Source organism: Eublepharis macularius, chromosome 11 (assembly GCF_028583425.1).
Source record: "Eublepharis macularius isolate TG4126 chromosome 11, MPM_Emac_v1.0, whole genome shotgun sequence".
Classification (NCBI taxonomy): Eukaryota; Metazoa; Chordata; class Lepidosauria; order Squamata; family Eublepharidae; genus Eublepharis; species Eublepharis macularius.
The window spans coordinates 63,643,737-63,667,019 of NC_072800.1; the positions used below are offsets into that span (position 1 = coordinate 63,643,737).

General features: G+C 42.2%; 1 protein-coding gene across 1 annotated transcript in view; it reads right to left on the bottom strand.

Moving 5' to 3' along the window:
* Positions 1–18,875, bottom strand: part of CFAP69 (cilia and flagella associated protein 69) — a 53,558-nt gene extending 34,683 nt beyond the window's left edge. Inside the window, exons 1-6 of the mRNA XM_054990950.1 lie at positions 18,741–18,875; positions 14,827–14,889; positions 7,883–7,945; positions 6,692–6,801; positions 4,974–5,050; positions 3,785–3,883 (exon numbers count right to left, since the gene is read on the bottom strand). Of these exons, the coding sequence (XP_054846925.1) occupies positions 3,785–3,883; positions 4,974–5,050; positions 6,692–6,801; positions 7,883–7,945; positions 14,827–14,889; positions 18,741–18,875 (547 nt within the window). The remainder of the gene's footprint in view (positions 1–3,784; positions 3,884–4,973; positions 5,051–6,691; positions 6,802–7,882; positions 7,946–14,826; positions 14,890–18,740) is intronic.
* Between the last annotated feature and the right edge of the window lie 4,408 nt (positions 18,876–23,283).

Genomic DNA, 23,283 nt, shown 5'->3' on the forward strand with positions numbered 1-23,283 from the left:
GGCTAGCTGGGAGCAAGTTTTATGTCCCGGACAGCCTTAAGCTGGAAGTCTTGCAGCGCTGTCATGATGCTCCCACTGCTGGACATTATGGGTACCTGAAAACTTTACACCTAGTTCAAAGACAATTCTGGTGGCCGGGCATGCGCAAAGACATTTCCCAATACGTTAGTTCCTGCCCTGTTTGCCTCAGCGCAAAAACCAGAAAAGGGAAACCTCCGGGTCTCCTGCAACCATTGGAAACGCCGAACAGGCCCTGGGAAGTAATCTCCATGGACTTTATCACTGATCTACCTCTTTCAAAAGGACATAATTGTATTTTAGTTGTGGTAGATCTGTTCTCCAAACAAGCCCATTTTATCCCCTGTACTGCTATACCCTCCGCTCGAAAACTAGCGGATCTGTTTCTAAAACACATCGTAAAATTACATTCTTTTCCGTCCAAGGTGATTTCGGATCGCGGCGGACAGTTCGTTGCCAACTTCTGGCGGGAGCTTTTGAAAATGTTGAATATTGAACAAGGTATCAGTTCAAGCCACCACCCACAAACCGACGGGCAATCCGAAAAAACAAACCAAATATTAGAACAGTTCCTTCGTTGCTACATCAATTTTCAACAAGATAACTGGGTGGACCTTCTCCCTCTAGCCGAATTCTCCTATAACAACAGTGTACACGCTTCAACGGGAGAAGCCCCCTTCAAAATTGTATATGGGACTCACTTCAATCCCTTCCCATTGGACGCACCCCCTCTCCATTCCTCTAAATTGCCAGATGTATCCTCATGGTGGGGGGAGGCGGTGCAGCAATGGACTATCATTAAGAGACACCTTGAAAAAGCCAAACTGGATTACAAAAAGTACGCAGATCGCCATCGTGTGGCCGAATGGGAATTACAACCAGGAGACCATGTGTATATTTCCACAAAGAACCTAAAGCTAGCTCAGACAAGCCGCAAACTCGCTCTGAAATTCTTAGGACCTTTTCCTGTGCGCAAGGTAATAAATAAAGTGACTGTTGCTGTAACATTACCCAAGAACCTTCGCCATGTGCATGATACGTTCCATGTCAGCCTTTTGAAGAAAGCTCCCACCGACAACAAATGGCATATCAAAGCTCCACCCATTCCAACTTTAATTGACGACCAAATACACTATGAGGTACAACAAATTTTGGACTCTAAAATCAAGAGAAATCAGCTTTTTTACCTCATTAGATGGAAGGACTTTGATTCTGGTTACGATGAATGGGTGAACTCTGCACATGTTCATGCTCCTAGATTGACCAAAGCTTTTCATACTCGCTACCCATATAAACCAGGGGGGGATCTATTTTAAGGGGGGCAGAAATGTCAGGTCCAGTATATATCTTAACTATACTGACTCCATTTTCTAATGCTTTTAGTGTTTAAGTGTTTTCTCCTCAGGTGCACCAGTTCCCAGGCAGCATTCCCACCAGAGGAGACTGTTTTGTCTAACACCGTTCCACCAGGCATTGGCCTTGAAGGAGAGCAGCTTCCCAGGACTGAAAGATGTTGTTTTGAGAACTGTGGGGGGAGGCTGTTCCAGATGGGTATTGTTACTCTGTATCCTATGCTTGCTCTTCATTGGTAACAATGATCATGTACCATCCTGAGTCTCCTATTCAGGACAGTGGACTATAATGGACCTTTTCTGCAATAAAGCTTCCTTTGCCAGACATTGGACTTATTCTTGCTTCTAAAGGGAATCTTGCAGAGAGTGCCTTATCTAGCCACAGTCTGACACCCCTCACCTCTGCAGGAGTATACCGTATACCCTGCAGCTGTGGACAAGTTTACATCGGGACCACAAAGCGTAGCATCCAGACAAGAATAAAAGAACATGAAAGACACTGCAGACTTGGACAGCCTGAAAAATCAGCAGTGGCTGAACATAGCCTAACTCAAACAGGGCACAGTATCTTATTCCAGGACACCAAAATACTGGACAACACTTCCAACTACTTTGTCAGACTGCACAGGGAAGCCATTGAAATTCACAAGCATAAGCAAAACTTCAACAGGAAAGAAGAAACCTTAAGAATGAACAGAGCATGGGCTCCAGTTCTGAAAAACACCAGGCCAACAAAACACTCCACACCCGACAATAGCCCTGCAGAGAAGATTAGCACATCAAGCACCAATCCATATGCAAAAGAACCTCCTCAGGATTCAGTGAAGCCTCCCGCCATTAGCATTCCACACCCTGGGAAACTCTTACAGAATGACTCAGCTCAACCCCACCCCTCCTGAGTAGATACAAATGACCTACATCTTTTCCACACTGTGACACTGAGAGATCTCTGTCTTTTGGTGCTACACCTCTGAAGATGCCAGCCACAGCTGCTGGCGAAACGTCAGGAACTACAATGCCAAGACCACGGCAATACAGCCCGGAAAACCCCCAACAACCACATTTGCTCAACTTAGATGCAATCATACTAACAACAGTTATGTATTACAACAGCAAGTCTTAGGCTTGCACTCTCTTTTCTCTCCTTCTCTTTGTATGCTTTGATTCCCATGAAATTCCTCTTTCATGGCAACCTATAATTTGCCTTTACCTCCAAATAAGGAAAATTATAATTTGCACAACCTTAGTTGACCTGGACACCAGAATAGGAAACCTTAGTTTGATTGTGGCTTTTAATTCTGCTTAAAACAAATTATGGTTTGCTTTATTGTATGAAATCACTTAATTTTAATCATGCATTCTTAAAAGTTTTTGTTTTATACAGTTTTCTATATCACATGTAAGTATTTTAAATTGTTTAACTATTATATCAAGAAATACAATAATTTCAAACTGAGAAGCTGGATTTAAATCAATGATTTAAAAAACGGATTTAGAATCAACCCACCATGAAAAAAACAGACTGACATTTGTTTGGAGATGAACTGCATTTAACTAAACAAGAGAAAGAGGTGCAACAAACTAAAATTAAGATTATATATTGAAAATATTAGGCAACTTTTACTACAGCTATCATTATAAATAAAATCCTGCCTATTCTGAATATACTGTTCCTAAAGTGCTTAACTTCCTCCAGCTCATTCATAATGAATATACAAGGGCATGACAGAAGTTTGACTGTACAGCAGTTTGAATCACATGATTCTTCCCCCTCAAAAAAAAGGGAAAGGGAAGACTACATAATAAAGAGTCTCTCTACAGGAGATGCCTGGGCACATGTTCGTCAAGTGTTGGGAGATGCAATGTTAGCCAGGAAGCATAGTTTTAAAAGACAGAACCGGTGGAGGTCGGTCCAGAAGGGATGGATTCTCCCACAGCCCTCCATTGCTTCTGACGTGCCGGATTGTCTTCCCTTCTGGAGCTTTTACCCTGCCACCCTCGTTGCTTAAAACTTTGAATTAACCGAGCCTTGGCAGTGCAAAGGCTCCTGAAGGGGAGACACAAAATTCAGCAGAGGGCTGTAAGAGAATCCGTCCCCTCTGGAGCGATCTCCACCAGATTTGTTTTTCAAAACTATGCTTCCCAGCTAACATAGTGTCTCCCGACATATGTCAGACGTCTTGTGCAGAGAGATGGCGGTAAAGTGTGGTACCAGAAAAGGTGCCGAAAAAACAGCCGCCAAACAGCCTGCAACGGTTTTGAAAACGGAAACATCTGGAATTAAGGCGAAAAGCCACCAGTGTTCAATGAGTGGGCCATCCCTTTAAGGACATGTGGAAACAGCCTGAATCATGTTGTGGCTACATTTAATTAAGCCGGTGTCAATCAAAACTATACATAAAAATAAAATTTACCATCAAATTCTTTCTTTGGAGGCTCAGCATGGTAAAAGCTAATAACACACTTACAGATTTGTATCCTTACTTCAGAACATGGCACCCTCATCAGATAACCTACAGAAACAGGAAAAATGTAATATATGACTATTAGCTGAGTCTTACAGTTAAGTTGCATTCCCTGATTCACAGCAATTTGTATTCCTTCTCAGTATTCCATGAAAAAGGTTTTGGTTTTCAGATCTGCCAAAGGGAATACCTGAGCCATAAGAAAGATTTATTGCCATTAAAAACCCCACACAAACCCCTGCAATTTTATTTTAATGTTCTAGTTTACTACTCCCATCAGTAACGTTTATTAATTTTTACTAATTTATGAATGTTTTAATAGCATAGTACTTAGGGCCTAATTTTATTTTTTTTATTTTTGTACTAATGGAGTTTAGTATTGTTTATTGTAACCAACATGGATAATGTAATAAGCAATCATTGCTATATGACAATTCCACTTTGGTGATTTTGATGGGTTATTTATTTGTTACTTATTTATGATAGATGTTTAATAAATTTAGCATAGAAATAAAATAAGAAAGGCAGATTGCTTCCGTGATGCTATCCTATTTACAGAGATACATAACAAGACTTGACACAGATGAGCAGTTGTATGAACTTGAAGGGAATAAATACATCTAACTGCTTGGAAATAAAATCCTCTGGAACTAAATTTCACTGAGTCCAACAAGATTTACTGCCTACTAAAGATATTTAGAATTGCCGCCACAGACTGTTTGGACAGTTTTCTTTGAAATACGCAACTGACAACCAGTATGGTATAGTGATTACAGTGTCGGACTAGGACCTGGGAGACCCAGGTTCAGATCCCAATTCTCCTATGGAAGAAGTTTGCTGGGTGCCTTTGGGCCAGTCACACACACTCAGCCTCACGGGGTTGTTGTGACAATAACACGGAGAAGAGGATAATGGTGTCAGCTGCTTTGAGTCCCTGTTGGGGACAAAGGCAGGTATGAAGTAAATAAATAAAAACTCACTTCATATTTTAATTATTCTTGGATTTGGAATGTCTTGTATGGGTCAAGTACCTCTACAATGTATCAGGAAATTTCTAGTACATAAAAATATATCTGAAGGAAAAGACAAAAATAAAATTCCATCTGAGCTATAAAACAAATCAGCAGTCTAAAATTACCCAGTTGTGCAACTGATTCTTGAGCTTCTTTAGCATAGTTTACTTCATCGGATAACTTCTTTTTATAAAATGGTAACCTGTAAAACATAAACGAAGTAGTTATCTAAAAAATGTATAAAATGCCATAGGGAATAAAGTCAAATCTTCAGTTTTCATGAAATGTATAAGGGAAACAAAGTTATTTTGCAGGATGTGGATATAATTTATAGCTACTATGATGTAACTTTGATTGTATTTATAGAACTGACAAGCAAGTTTTACAGGCCCTAAGGCAACCGATATTTATCCCCTCCGTTACTTGAAATGTGAAGATGAGTGTTTGAGGGTGGTTATCTCTGCTTTTAAACTAAACACAGTTAATTGATTGCAACCTCCCTGAGCTTTAATTCAGTGTACCATAAACACATGAGAGCTGTCCAACTATCTTCAGTAGGACTATTCATATTTCCAGCGTAAAAAGCTCCATTTCTGGTTTGTTTATGTACCAGAGAAAAAACCAAAATCACTTCATTCCTAAACTGTAAAGTAACAGGAACTAAATGCATCTGATAGATGGGAGGATATCCTTAGTTAAAACAAACCGGCATGATTTTATTTGGTCATTTAAGAGAGAGTAGAAAATAAAGGACTAAAGTTTCCTTAAGGAAAAAATACGATCACTCTGTTTACTGACTATCATGTAATGAACATTTTTACACTGCACATTACGTGCAGAACGCTGGAAAGAACTCAGGCACAGCCAGTGTCAACAAGAGTGGAAGGGGGGAAAAAACCACAGGAGCAAAGTAAGTAAGAGACAAGCAGAAGGAGGCAGAAGCTTGGTGGGTTCATCAGGCAATGCAATCCTAGAGATTCTACTTCAAAGTCTATTGGATAAAGGTAGACATTATATACTTGGATTTGACTTTACAGACATTATATTTGACTTCTAGACATCATATACTTTGAATGTGAATGCTTAAAAATGGATTCTATTGTGACTGAAGTATTTTTCCAGGATTGTGGGTATTAATAACAGATACTGGCTCCAAAGACTAGGAACCATTTCCTAGACATGGTTACATAAATTTTCTTTTCATGATACTGGCCTGACAGCTGACATATCAGTGTACTTACACAAGACCTTTTAAATATCCAGTTATACTTGGTAGCAAAATCACTGTGAATGTTTTCCCTCCAACTAATAAAACTCACTTTAACAAAATGTACTGGATTGAATCCAGACTATTTTTCAATGGGTGCAAGGATTTCCATTCACAGAGCACAATTTTCTTACCTCCCTCCTCCCATGGCAGCTCCAAATGCCCTCTCAAATCTTGTTTCCCAGGGGCCCTCTCTCCTCCAACAACAGGATTTTAGGGGCATTTGGATTGTTGTTGGGGCAGAGGGAGATCACACTCCACTAGTGGAAAACCTTGTGCTGTGGAAACAACTGGTATGGATCCAGCCCTATTAGTTTAATTTCTTGATGACAATAATCCCTCAACAACCCATCTCATGCACAGAGAGACTTGTGGGAATCCTTACTTGTTATATATCACAAATCCTGCAATGGTAGTTTCATACTCACCAAACCACATCTCAAAATGCTCATGAAAGATTGGTGCATAAAAGAACATTGATAGGAAATGAACAGGTGAAACTCAGTTAACTATAACACAACTCTGAACATAATATGCCATGTATGAACGATTAGCACTAATATAAAGAATACTTACCTATATAATTTAAGAATTTCACATGTAGGTTCTATAAAATCAATGTGGTCCTGAATTTTTTCTGCACATAGGTTTAAAATTTTAGAAATTCTTGTTAACTCCTTAAGAGGCTTGTAATATTTAAGAATTAAGGAAAATTGAGTGGTTAAGAGAAAATAGTAATAGATTGATTTTCAGCACAGTGTAAGCATATCTCAGTCTCACTGAACTACTCAGAATAAGACACAGAGGAGTTTCCTTTGCCTTAAACGAACAGCAGACTATTTACAGAGAATTACAGTATAATCCTATGAGGAGTTACTGTAATCTAAACCCACTGAAATCATCTTGTACAGGATCGTCATGTTAATATATCAGTTAGCACCTCTGTACTAAAAGATCTGCCTCCCTGTCATTTTTAAACTGATAGATATATCAAACTAGGGGTGTGTGCTTCGGGTTTCCGATTAGGATAAAATACCCGAATCGGACCCTATTGGTAAAGATTCGGGATTCCCAAATTGGGGCCAGCACTTATACAGATATTGCTATTTTGAAGTCAGTAATATACCACTATAAGTTATCTGACTGTGACAAATGATAGTTATTTAGGTGTTAACCTAGGTTATGCTCAAGACTTCTTGACATGTAGTAGTATTTAGAAAAGAACAAAGTTATACCATGTAACATAGATGACAATAAAAATAAGCATCCTAACAAACTGCAGAGGGCGTAGTACCAAGATGCATCCATTTATTAAAGACATCAACTTAAGGAACAAGCCAACATGATGAAGATTACGGATCTCCATCTATCTGCAAAAGACAAACTGAACAGTTCTAGCTTGCAGTGAATCTGTGTGGGAACAGGAGGGGTTTTAACCCTTAAACCTGCAAATTTACTTTAAAAGGGGGGGGGGGGAGATGTGTCCTTTAAAAACCATTTCCCCCCTTTAATGTGCTAATAAAAGCTTTGATCAGTGAAAACTGAACTGGGGTTGAAGGATTAAATATCCTCTCCCATCCCTGCAGGACCTAATCTGAGCTGCATGCATGCTCAATTTGTCTTTTACAGATAGATGATGATAGATGAAGATTAATAATCATCATCATATCTGTTTGTGACAATATATCTATAGCAAAATATAAATGAACAAAAATTACTTTGAATTTTCTTCTCCATTCTTCTCTCTGAAGAACAAGAAAAGGATACAATCCCAGATTCATAGTGTCTTACAACATTTTTAAGGGCTTGCACCAGGTCTTCTGAATTACTCTTTAAAAGAAAAAAAAATAGGTTGAGCGAGAGTAAGAAGAGGCCATTTAAGTATTTAAACCCACCTTTTATATTGGCTCAAAGTGGCTTACAAATCACAATTAAAATATACAAAATAAAACCCCAAATACCCCCTTCCCTCCAAAGATGCCTGCAGTCTATTATTTATTAATCAAAACATACATAGGGTTTCACAGCACTATGTGCAAATACATAAGGTACATTTTAAAGGCAGGGTATGGCTGAAGCATGGAGGTGGTGATCTAACAATCTATTTGAATTGCCCCAATCCCTAAATCAGGGCAAAATTGATTTAAGAATAGGCAAAAATTGGTCCTCTGTCATTTTTAGATGGCAAATGAAACAAAGGTACGTTTCTCTAATCTTTAGCATCAGTATGACAAATGTGTGATTGTACTGCTATAGGTAACCTAGCTCCTTAGAATTAGGCTGCTTGTATGTTCTAAAAATCCTTTTGCTCAGAAGCTTCCAAACTTCACATTCAACTGCCAATGTAGTTACTGCTTCCCTCTTAAGAATGCTCAGAAATTACATTGGGCAATAAGAAGGAGGGACTTGATCTAATGGAGATGGAAAGATATGACTTAGCAGACATTACAGAGACTTGGTGGATGATTCCTATCACTGGAATATATAGTGGATGGGTATGAGTTATACAAGAACAGGAAGAGTTGTAGAGGAGGTGGAGTAGCACTGTATGTGAGGAAAGGGCTTGATTGTCACGAAATACTGGAGGAGGAGAGTGACAACCCAGTGGAAATTGTCTGAGAGAAGATAAGGGAGGGAAGGACGAGCAGTATTGCGGATTGGGTCTGTTATAGACTGCCTGACCAAGGAGATGAGGTGGATTCTGCCCTCCGTGAGCAGCTTTATAGAGCATCCAAGAAACATGACCTTGTAGTTATAGGAGACCTCAACTTCCCTGATGTGTGCTGGGAGACCAACTCTGCTATGGGTCCAGGGTCATGCAACTTCCTGACCTGCCTGTCCAACAGCTTCCTTTCTCAAATGGTGGAGGAAGCAACAAGGGGCTTGGCCATACTGGACTTGATACTAATCAACAAAGAAGAGTTGGTTGATGGGGAAAGGTGGTGAGAACCATAGAGAGAAGTGATCACATCCTCCTAGAATTCCTTTTGTTATTGAGTACAAAGCAAGTTTGTAGCGAAACACACAGGTAAGATTTTAGTAGGGCAAAATTCCAGGAAGTGACATCATTGTGCAGGGTGCAGGGGCATGCATGCCTTTCACAGAGAGCCAATTTTGACCTCAAATGGGACAAAACGGACCTGTTTGGGGCCGAAATTGGCCCATTGCAAAGCACAGGAGCGCTCTTGGGGGGGCACAATAATGTCACTCCCAGGAGTGACATCGTTGTGCTGCACCGGGAGCACGCCCGGGAGGCCCATTCTCATGTCTTCCTCACCCACTGGCCAAGTAAGTGGAGGGCGGAGGGCAGAGAGTGAAAGTGGGGGATTTCCCACCCCCACTGGGGAAATGGGATCCTTAGCTGATTGGGAGAGACCCAATATCACCATGGCAGACAAAGTCTGAGGCTGCCCCTGACAAGCTAGCCTCTGCGTGGATGTTGAAGTCTCCCAGGACCACTGGCTTGGGGAACCACAGCACCCAATCAGCAACAGCTTCAGCAGGGTGTCAGTTGGCAAGCTGGGCAATCGGTACATCACCAGAACACCCATTCTCTCCCCTGCTTCCCATGCCAGGCTTACACATTCTGTGCCAGAAATCTTTGGAGCAGGGCCCCCTCAGAAGAAAAAATATCTTGGAAAAATATCACTACCTCGCCCCTGACCTTCTGTTCTTTATCAGTATCTGATACAGTACTGTATCAGTATCTGTATCTGTATCTTTCTGTATCAGTCTTATTCCAGGACACTAAAATACTGGACAACACTTCCAACTACTTCGTCAGATTGCATAGGGAAGCCACTGAAATTCATAAGCATAAACACAACTTCAACAGGAAAGAAGAGACCTATGTTGTTTATATTGGGTTGGATCCTATCATGCCTTCTACTAAATTCGATCTTAGTGTTCCTTTTACCAAGTCTTCCTCCACCAAAAATCTTCAAGGGGAAAAAAAAACCCACTTTCCTCCATCAAAAAACATCCTTCTCTGTTGGAAGAAGCCTTTTTTCCTTTAAAGAACACTAAGCAGAAGAGAGTCATAGGATGCAAATTAACAGAAAGGATTAATAGAATCCAATTCATTATTTTAAACTGTATATATAAAATTTAATTTGGCTTTATTCTTGCCTAAGTCAGCATTTGAGTCAGAATACTGCATGGATGCAGAACCACTTTTCTTGAAATTTAGGTTTATAGATAGGGTTTTCTACTTCCTTTAGGTGAAATGAAACTTCATATGCTAACATAATTTTTCAGACCAACCACAATATTTTGGTGGATTGATTACAACATTTGTGATAAAAGGACAGTCTAACATTGGCATTCAGTTCTCCGATTGCCCAGACAACTACTTGCTTTGGAAGGTGACATTCCAAGGAGCTACTAGGGGTATGAAGTTGCAGCCCAATGAGCTCACACTCCTAATTGCATGGCTGGGCCCCGAGTCAGCAGCTCAGGCTCAACATGTATTTGCAGCACACGTCAAAGATTCCGGGATGGCCCTTGCACAGGTCTGGGATTACTTGATGAATGCTATGGGGCACCATCTGAAATTGAGGGCTCACTCATGCTGCAGCTAAGGAGGTTCCTCAAGATACCTGCCACTGAACCGTGGCAACTCTGGGACTTGGCTGATATCCTCGCAGAGCTGGAAGCTGCCAAGAGGAATCCAAGACTACCTGGGCTGGCATTCCTTGACTAACATTTGGCACAGATGGTGATTACAGAGAAGTTACCAGGCTCGCTGCAAAACAAGTGGAGTCACTGTAAGCAGCTACAAGGACGAGCATCTGGGGATGTATCTTCCCTTCTCACTTCTCGTGGGCTTCGTCACTTGATTGGCAAGGACACACAACGTGGATATGCCATCCGCCTCTCTACCTTTCAGCCTGATAGGGCATCTTCACAGGACACAAGAGCCAGGCCAGCAGTGTCCATGCATAAAACAGGGGTGTCTACCATGCCAGCTACTTCCAGAGGGAAGACCCAGCTGGATCAGAAGCCTGCAGAACGAAAACATTCGCTGCAGCAACGTCCAGTGCAGAGGTCACACACATGGACATCACTGCAATTCTTCTACCCTTTCCATGAAGTGTCATACCCATTGAACTCTTGTAGAGCTTTCAGAGGACAGCCTCTGGTGGAGCAGAAAGCTTTGCTTGTAGAGTACAAGGTGTGCTCCAAGTGCTGTGAGTCCACTTTCCACACAGCTGCCACTTGTACAGCCAAGGTCACATGTTCCGTGTGCAGCAGTGATCAGCACCCCTCCACTCTGCATCCGGACCCTGCTTCATCACAGCCACCCACACCTGGCTCCTCTTCGGTTGTGCCCCAGACGGAGCCGCAGGCCCAGATGTGCCTGTCAGTGTTCACTGTACTCAGGTTTGTGGCATCATGGACAGTCAACATACCTGCAACCAGATTTGTCTGGCTGCAGTCTTCCCTACCAGTCACCCTGATGTGGCTGCAAAGATTTACATCATCTTGGATGGACAAAGCAATCAGTCCTTGGCCAGCTCAGAAGTCTTTGACCTCTTTGATGTATATGGAGAAGAGATGCAATACATCCTGAAGATGTGCTAGGGTACAGCACATGGTGGGGAGGAGAGCTGTCAGGTTCCAAATCCAGTCCCTTGACGGCAGTGTTCAGTTTTCTCTGCCACTACTGTTGGAGTGCAACTCCTTACCGAACAACCGCACCCAGATTCCCACACCAGACATAGCGTTACACCACCCTCATCTAAGACCCATCACAAGTCAACTTCCAGCATTAGACCCTGATGCACAAATCTTGCTTTTGCTGGGCATGATCAGAGATTAAAGTTAGGATGGGTCGTCATGGGGAACGTATGTGTAGATCGCTTACAGATGCCAAACCAGACAAGCGTCTTCACAACAAATGTCTTGGACAATGGGAGAGCCTCACACTTGAAGCCATGTGAGGAACACTTCACTTTACATGAAAAGGACTTTGTCTTGGAAGATACAGTGTTCCAAACAACCAAAGATGACAACATGCTCACTCCTTCTATGGAAGACAAGCAGTTCCTGCAGCTGATGGAACAGGAACTTCGGCAAAATGACTCAGAGAGTTGTGTCGCTCCACTCCCTTTCTGCACATCTTGACAATGCTTACCCAACAATCGAGAAGAAGCCCTATCTAGGCTCATCACCTTGCACCTTCCTCTAGCAAGAAAGTCTGAAATGAAGGTCCATTTCATGGAGTTCATGGACAAGATGTTGCAGAACAAGCACGCAGAAGTCACACCACCACTGAAGGCAGGTGAAGAATGCTGGTACCTGCCGTTCTTTGGAGTATACCATCCTCAAAAGCCTGGTCAGATCAGAGTGGTCTTTGATTCCAGCACACAGTTCCAAGGTTTCTCACTGAATAAGGTCCTCCTCACGGAACTTGTCCTGATCAACAGTCTACTTGGTGTGCTTCTCTGCTTCAGGAAGGAAGCCATAGCCATAATGGCAGACATCCAGCAAATGTTTTACTCCTTCCTCGTCAGAGATCACTGCAACTACTTGCGATTCTTGTGGTTCAGCGATGAACAGCATTGCCAGACAATCACTGAGTATCGCATGAGAGTTCATGTTTTTGGAAACGGACCATCTCCTGCAATAGCCAACTATGGGCAACACCAAACTGCATGCATTGGAGAACGGCAATATGGTCTGGATGCAAGACAGTTCATGGAACAGGACTTCAACGTAGACAATGGGCTCAAGTCCGTGGCCACACCAGCGGAAGCCGTGGACCTGTTGAAGAGGATACAACTGATGCTGGCTGCAGCAAACCTCAAGCTGCACAAATTTGCTTCCAACAGCGCACAGGTGTTAGAAGCCTTCGATCCAGAAGACAATGCTAAAAGCCTGCAGGATCTAGACTTGGGCAGCGACACTTCACTCCTCTAACAGAGTCTTGGCCTGAGTTGGGATTTGAGGAAGGACACATTCACCTTCCGAGCGCCGGTCCAAGAGAAGCAGTTCATGAGATGAAGCATCCTGTTGACAGTGGACAGCCTGTTTGATCCCGTGGGGTTTGCAGCACCAGTGACCATCCAAGGGAAGCATCTCTTACGCATACTCTTCTTAGGTGCCAAGGATTGCGATGAACCACTTTCTACAGAAAAAAGACGGGACTGGGAAGCATGGAGGAACTCCCTTAGCAGTCTACAAGGTATACACATACCCTGCACCTACATATCAATCTCACCTACTGCCACTTTCTACAGAGAGCTGCACATCTTTTCAGACACATCGAGCCAGGTGATAGCAGCCATAGCATATATGTGGGTCGATGGCAGGGAGAGCTGCATCCACTTCACACATCATTGGGACGCTGGGCCGACTTTGCTAGATGAACAACGCTCAGCTGAAAAGCTGATTCTATACAGTTTACAACATGAGTCCTACTTGGAGGAGCTTGAATGTGTCAAGGATGGGTCAGCAACTCTGAAAGCCAGCACTCTCAAGTTGACCCCCTATCTCGATGATGAGGAACTACTCAGAGTAGGAGGATGCTTGAATCAGGCTGCCATGGGACCCACAGTGGTGAACTCAATCATCCTTCCAGTGTGTCAACACGTCACTATCCTGTTGGTGTAACACCATCACGAGAGGGTCCATCACCAAGGATGACACTTCACAGAAGGAGCTGTCAAAGCAGCGAGTCTGTGGATCGTGGAAGCAAAATGCTGCGTTGCTTCTGTCATTTAGAGCTGTGTTCAGTGTTGGAAGTTTAGAGGCCACCAGCAGCGACAAAAGATGGCAGACCTATTGCCAGACTGACTCAGTACCGAGCCTCCTTTCACCAATGTTGGCCTTGATGTGTTTGGACCCTGGACAGTACTGATGCGCAAGACCAGGGGAGGGCAAGCCAAAAGTAAGCGTTGGACAGTGCTCTTCATGTGTCTGAGCATCCGAGCTGTCCATATTGAAGTGATAACAGTTCATGGACACTTCCAGCTTCATTAACGCCCTTCGGAGATTTCTGGCCATACGAGGACCTGTCAAGCTACTCCAGTCCAACCAAGGCACAAACTTTGTAGGGGGCTGCAGGGAGCTGAGAATACGGGGAAGCACTGACCTTGACCCAGCACTTGGAACTTTCCTGCGTGCCCAGAATTGTATGTGGATCTTCAGTCCTCCCCATGCATCCCACATGGGGGGAGCGTGGGAGCGCATGATTGGCATCGTACACAAGATTTTGGACTCTATGCTGGTGGGAACACCTTCTCTTACCCATGAGACTTTGACAACATCCTGGCTGAGGTGTCCACCATCATTAACGCCAGACCTTTGGTTCCGGTGGCTTCAGACCGTGAGAATCCTACTATCTTGACAAGAGCTATCTTATTGATGCAGAAAACAGGTGTCTGGCCTGCACCCCAAGGGAACTCTTTAGCTTGCTGACTGTTAAACTGTGGGTTAAGTGTTTGCACTTGTTGCTTTGATAGTTGCATGGACTCTGAGGAGATAAGTTGGAATATAAGTATTTTAAGTATGAATAAATAAATCCAATATTTCATTTTGTTTTATACTGTGTAGCTTCTGACTCTTTTGGGTTAGTTTATTCCTTGTGTATTCTGGCTGTTATCAGAATTTGAAAGTGCTTATTTCTGGCTAATCAGTGAATAAATGGCAATCCAATTAAACGTATTTAAGATAAATGTAGCCTTTTTGTATACTATGGTTATACTTACTGATTCTGTTTCTTCAAGTAGCTTGATAACATGATTAAGATCCACAGATTTCAAGAGATTATCCTAAAAACAGATTCATTAAATGAATACTTAAATAGCATAACGTGTAATCACAGGCTCCATCCCTTGGTACTGAAAAGTCATCTCTCACTATCAGCAAAAGGCATGTACCCCACAATTATGCATAAACACAAATATGCAAACAGAGAACTTGTACTGAGTGCAAAATTCAGCAACCGGAAAATCAGAATGTTCACTTTATAAAAGCAAGTATTGGGTTCTTATATATAAGATGGTAAGCGTGTAGATGATGCCCAGTGAAATCTCAGAAACTGGGGAAGGAACTAAGTAGGATTTGCAGTAGTTAGGTGCTGCAGAGACCTTTGCTCTTCTCCATCACTAGCAGAAACAGAATTATGCACCCCCATTAACTGACATTCTGGCTGAGTGACTCTGCCTGAGCCACTCAACTAGCTGACACTAAAAACTTCGTTAGCTGGCATATTTATTTAATTGGCAAGCCCAATTCCCTGTGGATGCCATTTAACAAATCTTTTACTGTATTTTACTTAATTTATTTAGAAAATGTCTATGCTGCCTCTTCAGAGTACCTGCTTAAGGTAGTTTACAAAAGAGAAAACAATAAAAATACATTGCAATAAAAGTTAACAAATAAAAACCCAGTATTAAAAACCCAGTCAGGGCATAAAAACAGCATAAACATTGAGCAGGTTAGGTCAAAACTAGACATTACCTGTTACACATGGTCACAATGGGTACTTGCAGTCAGACAGATGGCAAAAGATTCCAGCAAAAAAATCTATCAAAGATTCTGTGAATTAAAATTAAAACTGCATTCTGCCACCCATATCAGTTCTGATATTTGGTGCTTGTCTCTGATAACATAGGTCACACTGTTCCAGAATCCACATAACTGATACTTTGTTCATTCATTCTGTCAGGTTCTGCCATGGGTGCCCCTGTGCTGGACGCCGTCGCACCTGAACTCAACTTTAGGAAGCTGTCAGGGATATTGTAGGGCCGTGCTCCGTGGAAGGAGGGGGGTATACCTCACCCTCGCTCCTGCTCAGTCCACTCGCAGGCCTGCTCAACCTGACAGAGTCCCAGCTGCCTCCTCTTACTTCCAGCTTTCCAAAGCTTTCACCCTCCTTGTCTCCTCTTTGCTTGCTGTTCCTTCTGTCCTTCATGGCCCCGGCCCCGGCCCCTTCTTCCTCTCTCCTAACTTCAACCACGCTCCTACACAACCCACCATGATCACTCTACTGAGCCTGCCATTATAGGGCTTCTCCCAAGTTCCCCCTCCTCTCCTCCCAGGCTGCTTCCTACTCGCCGTCCAGCTGGGTATGCCCTCAGGTGTTCCCTCTCTCGTCCCAGTCTCTCCTTGTATTCCTCTTCTCTCTCTCGCAGGGCAGGGCTAGATGTAGCCCAGCTAGGGATGCCCTCAGGTGTGCCTCTCCTCCCTCTTCCCTTCCTGCAAGATGGGGCTGGCAGGGCCTGGCTTGTCCGCCTATGGTCCCAAGGTGCCACTCTGGCCTCCTGGGTTCTATCCAGCTCTCCCGCGTGGACATTGCTGCTGGTTTCCCCTGGGGCTTGGGCAGGGACTTCTAGCCTGTCTGCCCTGGCATCAGCCTCTCCGGTAGGCGTGTGTGCTTCTTGCCCATTGAGGCTGGGTGGAACAGCGTGTAGCCAGCTGGCTTCCCTATCTGGCTCCTTTTCCCCCTCACTTGCTGCTGGCTGGAGCTGCATCACCTCCCCTGGGCTCCCTGTGTCTGCAGCTGGGGTGCCGTCGGCCTTCAGGTAAGGGGGCTGTGGCGAGTCCGGGATGCTTGGGGTGCTCAACCCTGGACACATTCTACCTTCCTCACTAAGACTCAAGATGAATTACAGTGTGGGTCAATAAAATCAATAGCTGGAACATTCAATAAACATTCAAGAGAGAATACAATAGGGTAAGGATTGCAGAAATTTGAAAACAAGCAGAAATTTGATACAAAGCTGAAAACAAAACATAAACTGAGATATTACACAACACAGAACTATCCAGTGGAGCATACCTAACAGCAATGGACAATACCCTATAAGTTCTGGAATGTGAATGATATGGGATTTCACTTGTTTTTGCATCTTCTGTCCTTTGGAATCAATGGATCCTGTCAATCAAGCTGTATTTGTTTAGTATTTTCCCACCCACTTTGTTGGATGACCTTGGATGAGAGAACTGCTGTACCGTACTGGTTAAGTGGTTGGGTTATGAGTCAGTACTCTGCTAGTTTGAATCCCTCTACAGCCATGAACTAAATAGGTAGCCTTGGATAAGCCACTTCTCTCAGCTCTAGCTCCCAGCTGTATTGTGGGGCTAATAATAACACTGACTCTGCTCACTGCTCTAAGTGGGCACTAATCTATCTCACAGAGTTGTTGTGAAGATAAAACAGAGGAATGGAGAATGTTGTAAGCCACTTCAGGTCCCCATTGGGGATAAAAGTGGGATATAAATGAAGTAAATAATAAAATTTAGGTCAGTACTAACATTAATTAAGGTAACTTAGTATATACATAAAAAGATGAAACACAGGGAATGATTAGTAAAATGGTTGATATTCAATTTTGTATAGGTGTAAGTAACCAAGGAGAGGGAAAGAGATTTACTACACAACTCAGTTCTGTTATTAAAATTCTTTTTATTATATTTTTATCAGTTTAACTCAATTTTAAATGTAGTGCTTTTTAAAGTTATAAATTAATTTTAAATGTACTATTTGTGTAAGTTAGTGTAAGTCTCAAATTAATTTCAATTACTGCTTATATAAGCTTTATTATGCACTTTCTATTGTCATATCCTATCTTTTAAATAAAAAACTTCTATATATGAAAAAATAATAAAATTTATCCCATGCTTTCTTCAAGGGGCTCACAGCAGCACACATCAGTCTCCAGTATTCCATTTTACCCTCACAACAACCCTGCTTAGTAGATTAGGTTCAGAATGAATGACTGTCCAGAGGTCACCCAGCAACCTTCCTGGCATGTTGGGGATTTGAATCCAGATTTTCCAGATCCTTGTTTAATATTTTTACCACTAAACAAAGCTGTACCAGCCAGAAACAATACCTAATTTCTAGTTATTCTTTCCTGGTAAACCATTGCCATATTTTTTTTGCTTATGGTGGAAATTTCAGTGATAATTTTCAATGTGTTGACATGCACAGACACACACCCAAATCTCTTTTATCCCTTCTCCTGTCTGTCCATAACTGCTTATCAAGATAGGAAACACTGTAGACTGTTTACACTGCAGCTCTGCAACAGTAAGCGCAACACAATTTATTGCAAGACTCAAATTCTATTAAATATTTTTCTTGAGAGGCCTGAAAGTGGAATATACAATTTAAAATATCCAGATCGTATGGAGATTTTTTAAACAGTTGTATGAGATATTTTAAACAGTTATTTTGTATTTAAATCTTTTCTATGAAAATGCCCCGACATTTTTTGTTTAGTTTTATTTTGATGGACATTGAATTTTTATCTACCTCACAGCAAGGTGAGGATGATAATAGTGACTGTGTAAGCCCTTTGCATATTTATAACCTGCTCTATAAGTCTTGCTACCAAGTTCTCTGTTTATGTACCAAGGTGTGTTCTGATAGCATCCCAGCAAGAAAAGGTTTCCCGCCTATTGAACAGAGAGTGAAGGCCAGGAAAGGGGGACTAGTAATCGGTTTACCACGGGAAGGGAGGAGCTTCTTCATGGAGGCTGAGCCGCGCTGAATCTCCTCCGTGCAGCCTCACGGAATTTGGGGTGCCATGAAGAAAAATGCTTGGGTGGGGCGAATAATTAAAAGACGGGCAAAGGATGGGACAGGGGTGAAGGCGCCCGCCCTTTCCCTCACCTGCTCGAGGCTGCCGTTGACCTCAGTGTCCGAAAGCCGCTCCCGCCGGCCGGAGAACGAGGGGCTCCTCAGTTTTTCGACGGTGGGGAGAGCCAAGAGGCTGATCGAAGCCTCAGGCCGGGCCGGTGAAGCCATCGCCCCGATCGGGTCTGGGCTCAAGTCTCCGCCAGCAGCCGCGGCACGAGCCGCTACCACGGAGCTCGCAGCCCAACCGGCGACAACACAAGCTGGGCGCGGTTGCCATGGGAGCGGAGGAAGCCGGATGGCTCTGGGCGCCCAGAGGGAGAAAGAAAGTCCCCGTCAGGAGAGCGAGGCGGGAGGAGGGGGAAGGCGCTCCTCCGGCACCGGTTTTCTTTCATTAGCCACTCCGGCGAATCCCGTGCCGCTGCCCTCGAGCAGCCCACCTGCTTCCCGCCAGTTCTCGCCTTCGAAATGCACTCCCCACAGCGGTGCTTTAGGGGGACTCCTTACAGGACAGGAAACGCGGCAGCTCACATTTCTCACACAAATGCCCTTGCCCCAAAACACAACGAATGCAATTGCAAGAGAAAGCGGCGTCCTCTTCTATCTGAATAATCTATCGCTCCAGCGCTCTCTCATGTAAAAATGGCTCCAAAGCGCCTCAGTCGATGTTATGAGGAGGGGAAAATGTGAAGCTGAGCTAGTTCTCTTGAAGGAGGCGGTTGCTGCTCGGTAAAGCCGTCATGTTTGGCTTCTCAACGCCCATCCATTGGCCTGAAGTCTGCAAGGCCGAACACTCAACGGCTGGGGGCAGCATAGGCACCCCTGAAAGCATAAAACCCTAATCATAAATACTGAACACGAACGTGAAGCCCTCTTTCAAAGATTCCCTTTCCCATTCGTTTGGAAAATGTCATGTGTGTAAACGGGGGGAGTGGGAAAGAAACGGGCTTTCCCTAGCCTATTCCTTCAATTCCCATCTCAAACAAAAAATCTGCAGCATTAACCAAATACTAAGGTGATAACCCTGGTACACCTGTACATTAGAAAATGGGATGCTATGCTGTAATGCTATGACCATCACATAATGGTTATGCTCAGCAACATTTGCCTTCCATTATACTCTGCATCTGGACTCACTTTACCTTTTTGGTAAGTGTAGTGTGGCTCACCTACTTTGGAGATTGCATGTGTTGATCTGTTGCAAGACCATGCGTCTCGGATAGAGATGAATGCCCCCCCTCCCAGCAATAGTCACTTTTGTGGTATATTGTAGCTTGGGCTACTACTGATTTTATTTATGGCATAGCAGCCCTGAGGAAATGGAGGAAGGAGAGCTGAAGAGACCCCTGTGAAAGCCAAGCTACAAGAGACAATTTACAGGAGCTTGTGATGGGAGTTGCAATGTTAGCTTGGGAAGCTGAGTTTAAAAAGAGATCTGAAGGCTTTGGTAATTTCCCCTCTCTACAGAGCCAGGGAGATCATTGCTCAGAGGGTTCCTTAATTTCCTCTGCCTCCCAAGGCCCTGTCAGTTTCACCTCCCCTTCTAAGAGGTGAAGAGGAAATAAATCTTCTGAGCAGGGATCTCCCCAGCTCTGTTGGTAGTTCCTACCTATTGTGACTTCATGAGTGTTTCCAGAGTTTTTCTGGGAAAATAGGTGGCGGAACTCTCAAGAGGGAAATGAGTAAGAAACACACAGGATTCTTTGAAATAACAGTATTTTCAAGCACTATTGCCGAGTATTTTCAAGAGGTGCCGGAACTCCGTTCCCCCTGAAAAAAAGCCGAGTGTTTCTATCCAAATAAATCACCTTTTTTGTTTACCACTGAATTTGTTTTCTACTTTAATTTCCTCCCCCTACATCTCAGATGGCAAGAATTAAGATGCATGTGGTATGGGAGCATAAGGTACAGTAGTTTGCAGCTCTTTCTCAAGTATTAGGCATCCTTGTAATTTTTCATAGAGAAAATAAATACATTTATAAATGCCATAAATATGCCAAATACTAACATTTCATGCCTTCCATTTTCCCTAGCATTATTGTCTTTTCCAGTGACTCTTGTCTTTTCTCGATGCGACAAAAGTCTGTCAAAGATACATGTCCAATTGATGCATTGCATTCAGAATCTGCATGGCTCAGGTTGTAATATGATGCAGTCATAATTAACCAGTCTTGTCTATATTTAGTTTCAGTCAGCTTACCCACATCTCATCCCCAACCACAACCAGACACTGAGTAAGCACTAAGGATTCCAGTTACTTTTTTTTAAAAAAGAAACCTTTTTAAGTCTCCAACAGGAGGGAGAATATTGACTGAATATGAGTTCATGTTTGTTTATAAACTCAGAATCAAGTTTCCATCTGCTTGTGTAACCTATAGTATTGTTCTCATCGTTTATTTTACAAGGAAAAACATTTTAGAAGCAAGTTTATAAGGCATTTATGTAAATATGACTCTAAGTGATCTTTAAGAAAGCTTAGATTTACTGAATAGACACAAATAAAAAGGCAGGTTTATAAATGGAAAGATACATAACAAAGGAAAAACATTGATTTTAATTTTTAATTGATGTCAGTAAAAGTACTATGGAAAAATATGAGACAGCCCTGTTGAGACATAAGAGTAAGTGACAAAATACACAAAAACTGACATAACAGGTAAGTACTGCAAATAAATTCATGAAAAATTTGCCAAGGCATTGCCCTAAGAGCAGTCACACACATCATGTGAGACAGAGATCATTGTTCCCATTGTTTCAGTATGTAATTCCATAAACATTTCCCTTATCTAAGTCAGATATTCTATTGTCCCACTACAGAATTAAAGAATGGCAACGTCCAAAACATGTTGACAAAGCTAGCCAAATCTCATGTTTTGTCAACTTGTGTTAGTGAATCTATCAGTATATTCCATTCAGTTCAAGTCTCACTGCATCAGCACTTAAAAACAAGTTGTACAAAACTATTTGAATACTCAGCTGTGGACTTCCTGGGTGAATTTAGTCAAATACTAACCTCTCCGCCTCTATTCCCCATATGTAAAATGAAAAAATATTAATCTAAATAGAAAATCTACCTCACAGCAAGGTGAGGATGATAATAGTGACTTTGTAAGCCTTTTGCATATTTATAACCTGCTCCGTAAGTCTTGCTACCAAGTCCTCTGTTTATGTACCAAAATGTGATCTGACAGCATACCAGCTTTGAATTAAGAGCCACTTTAAATATTCCCTATTTCCTATATGGAAAGCTCTGTGTAAAAAAGGTGTGAAGAAAGCATGCAGAATGGCCAAATACGCACATACTTACTTCACAGTGGAATTTCAAGCACTAGGAGGTAGCAGTTGGTTAGCAACTGATGCTTCCTAGCTGTATGCACCACTGAGAGAAGCTCTAGTTATACAAAGCCTCAAAGAACTATACTTACATTATCTAACCTTTACATAGCTGATTTTTTGCTTTCATTGTAGGTTCAACTATATTGATGTTTAGTAAATTTCACAACAAAGGAAAGGAAAAACGCCATTAGCTTAACAAATGTTGAGGTGGAATCAACCAACTTTTCCACTGATGAAAAAGGGTTGAAGGGTCCCTTTGACCACCCCAAATGGTTATGCTAGAGATCATGAGATCTGCATGGACGAAAGCCATATGAGAAAAGGGCTATAGTAAACAAGGAAGTTGAGCAACACTGAATGGAAAAGCTGGTTGGGTGTACTCTACTATCTATTTCCATATTGGGGTTGCTTTTACAGATGTACACTAAAATCTCACAAAACTTTATATTCAACAAGTGGCAGATACCTAGTCTGAGTATAATATATATTTGTACAAGAATATGAAAATTATTTTGTACCTATCTCTGGGGACACATTATTACAACCAAGCAGACAATAAGCTTACAATAACTTACAATGGAATCTTACCACAACTTACCAGTGGTAAATTTCTGTACCTTTAAGCTTCACTTAGTGACAGTTAACAAGTAGTAGTGAAATTAAACACTTGTTTATCAGAGTAAAAAAAATGTAATTTAGGGTTTTAAATGCATAGAAATAATCTTTTAGATAACACACATGAAGTATATTAAGCAGTGATACAGCATTATGGCACATTGTAAAGAGAATTAAAGTGATGTTACTTTTCAGAGAAAATTGATCAAATAATCAAAATTGTGTAAAAATATATAAACCAGCAATTTCTATTTAAGCTCTTAAATAATGTATATGGCTTTCATTTCTTTCGAAAATATACTATATTGGCATAAACTAATAGGAAAGACATACATTAATCAGGGTATGACTATAGTGTGTACATTTAGGCAGCAAAATGTGAATATCTATCACAAAATACAAATAAAAGATTATCTTATAAACCCTGCCATAAGTAGCTTCATTGGAACAACATGAACTGATGAGCTGGCTGGGCTAATCACATTCTAGGATCAGATAGCTGTTGTGAGCATAACATAATGACTATATACTGCAGAATTTGACCCACAGCAATGTATCAACTAGATTGCAGTCCTGCACCAATTTTATGCTTGTTAGGCTTACACATATCTCAAAAAGAACTGCATGC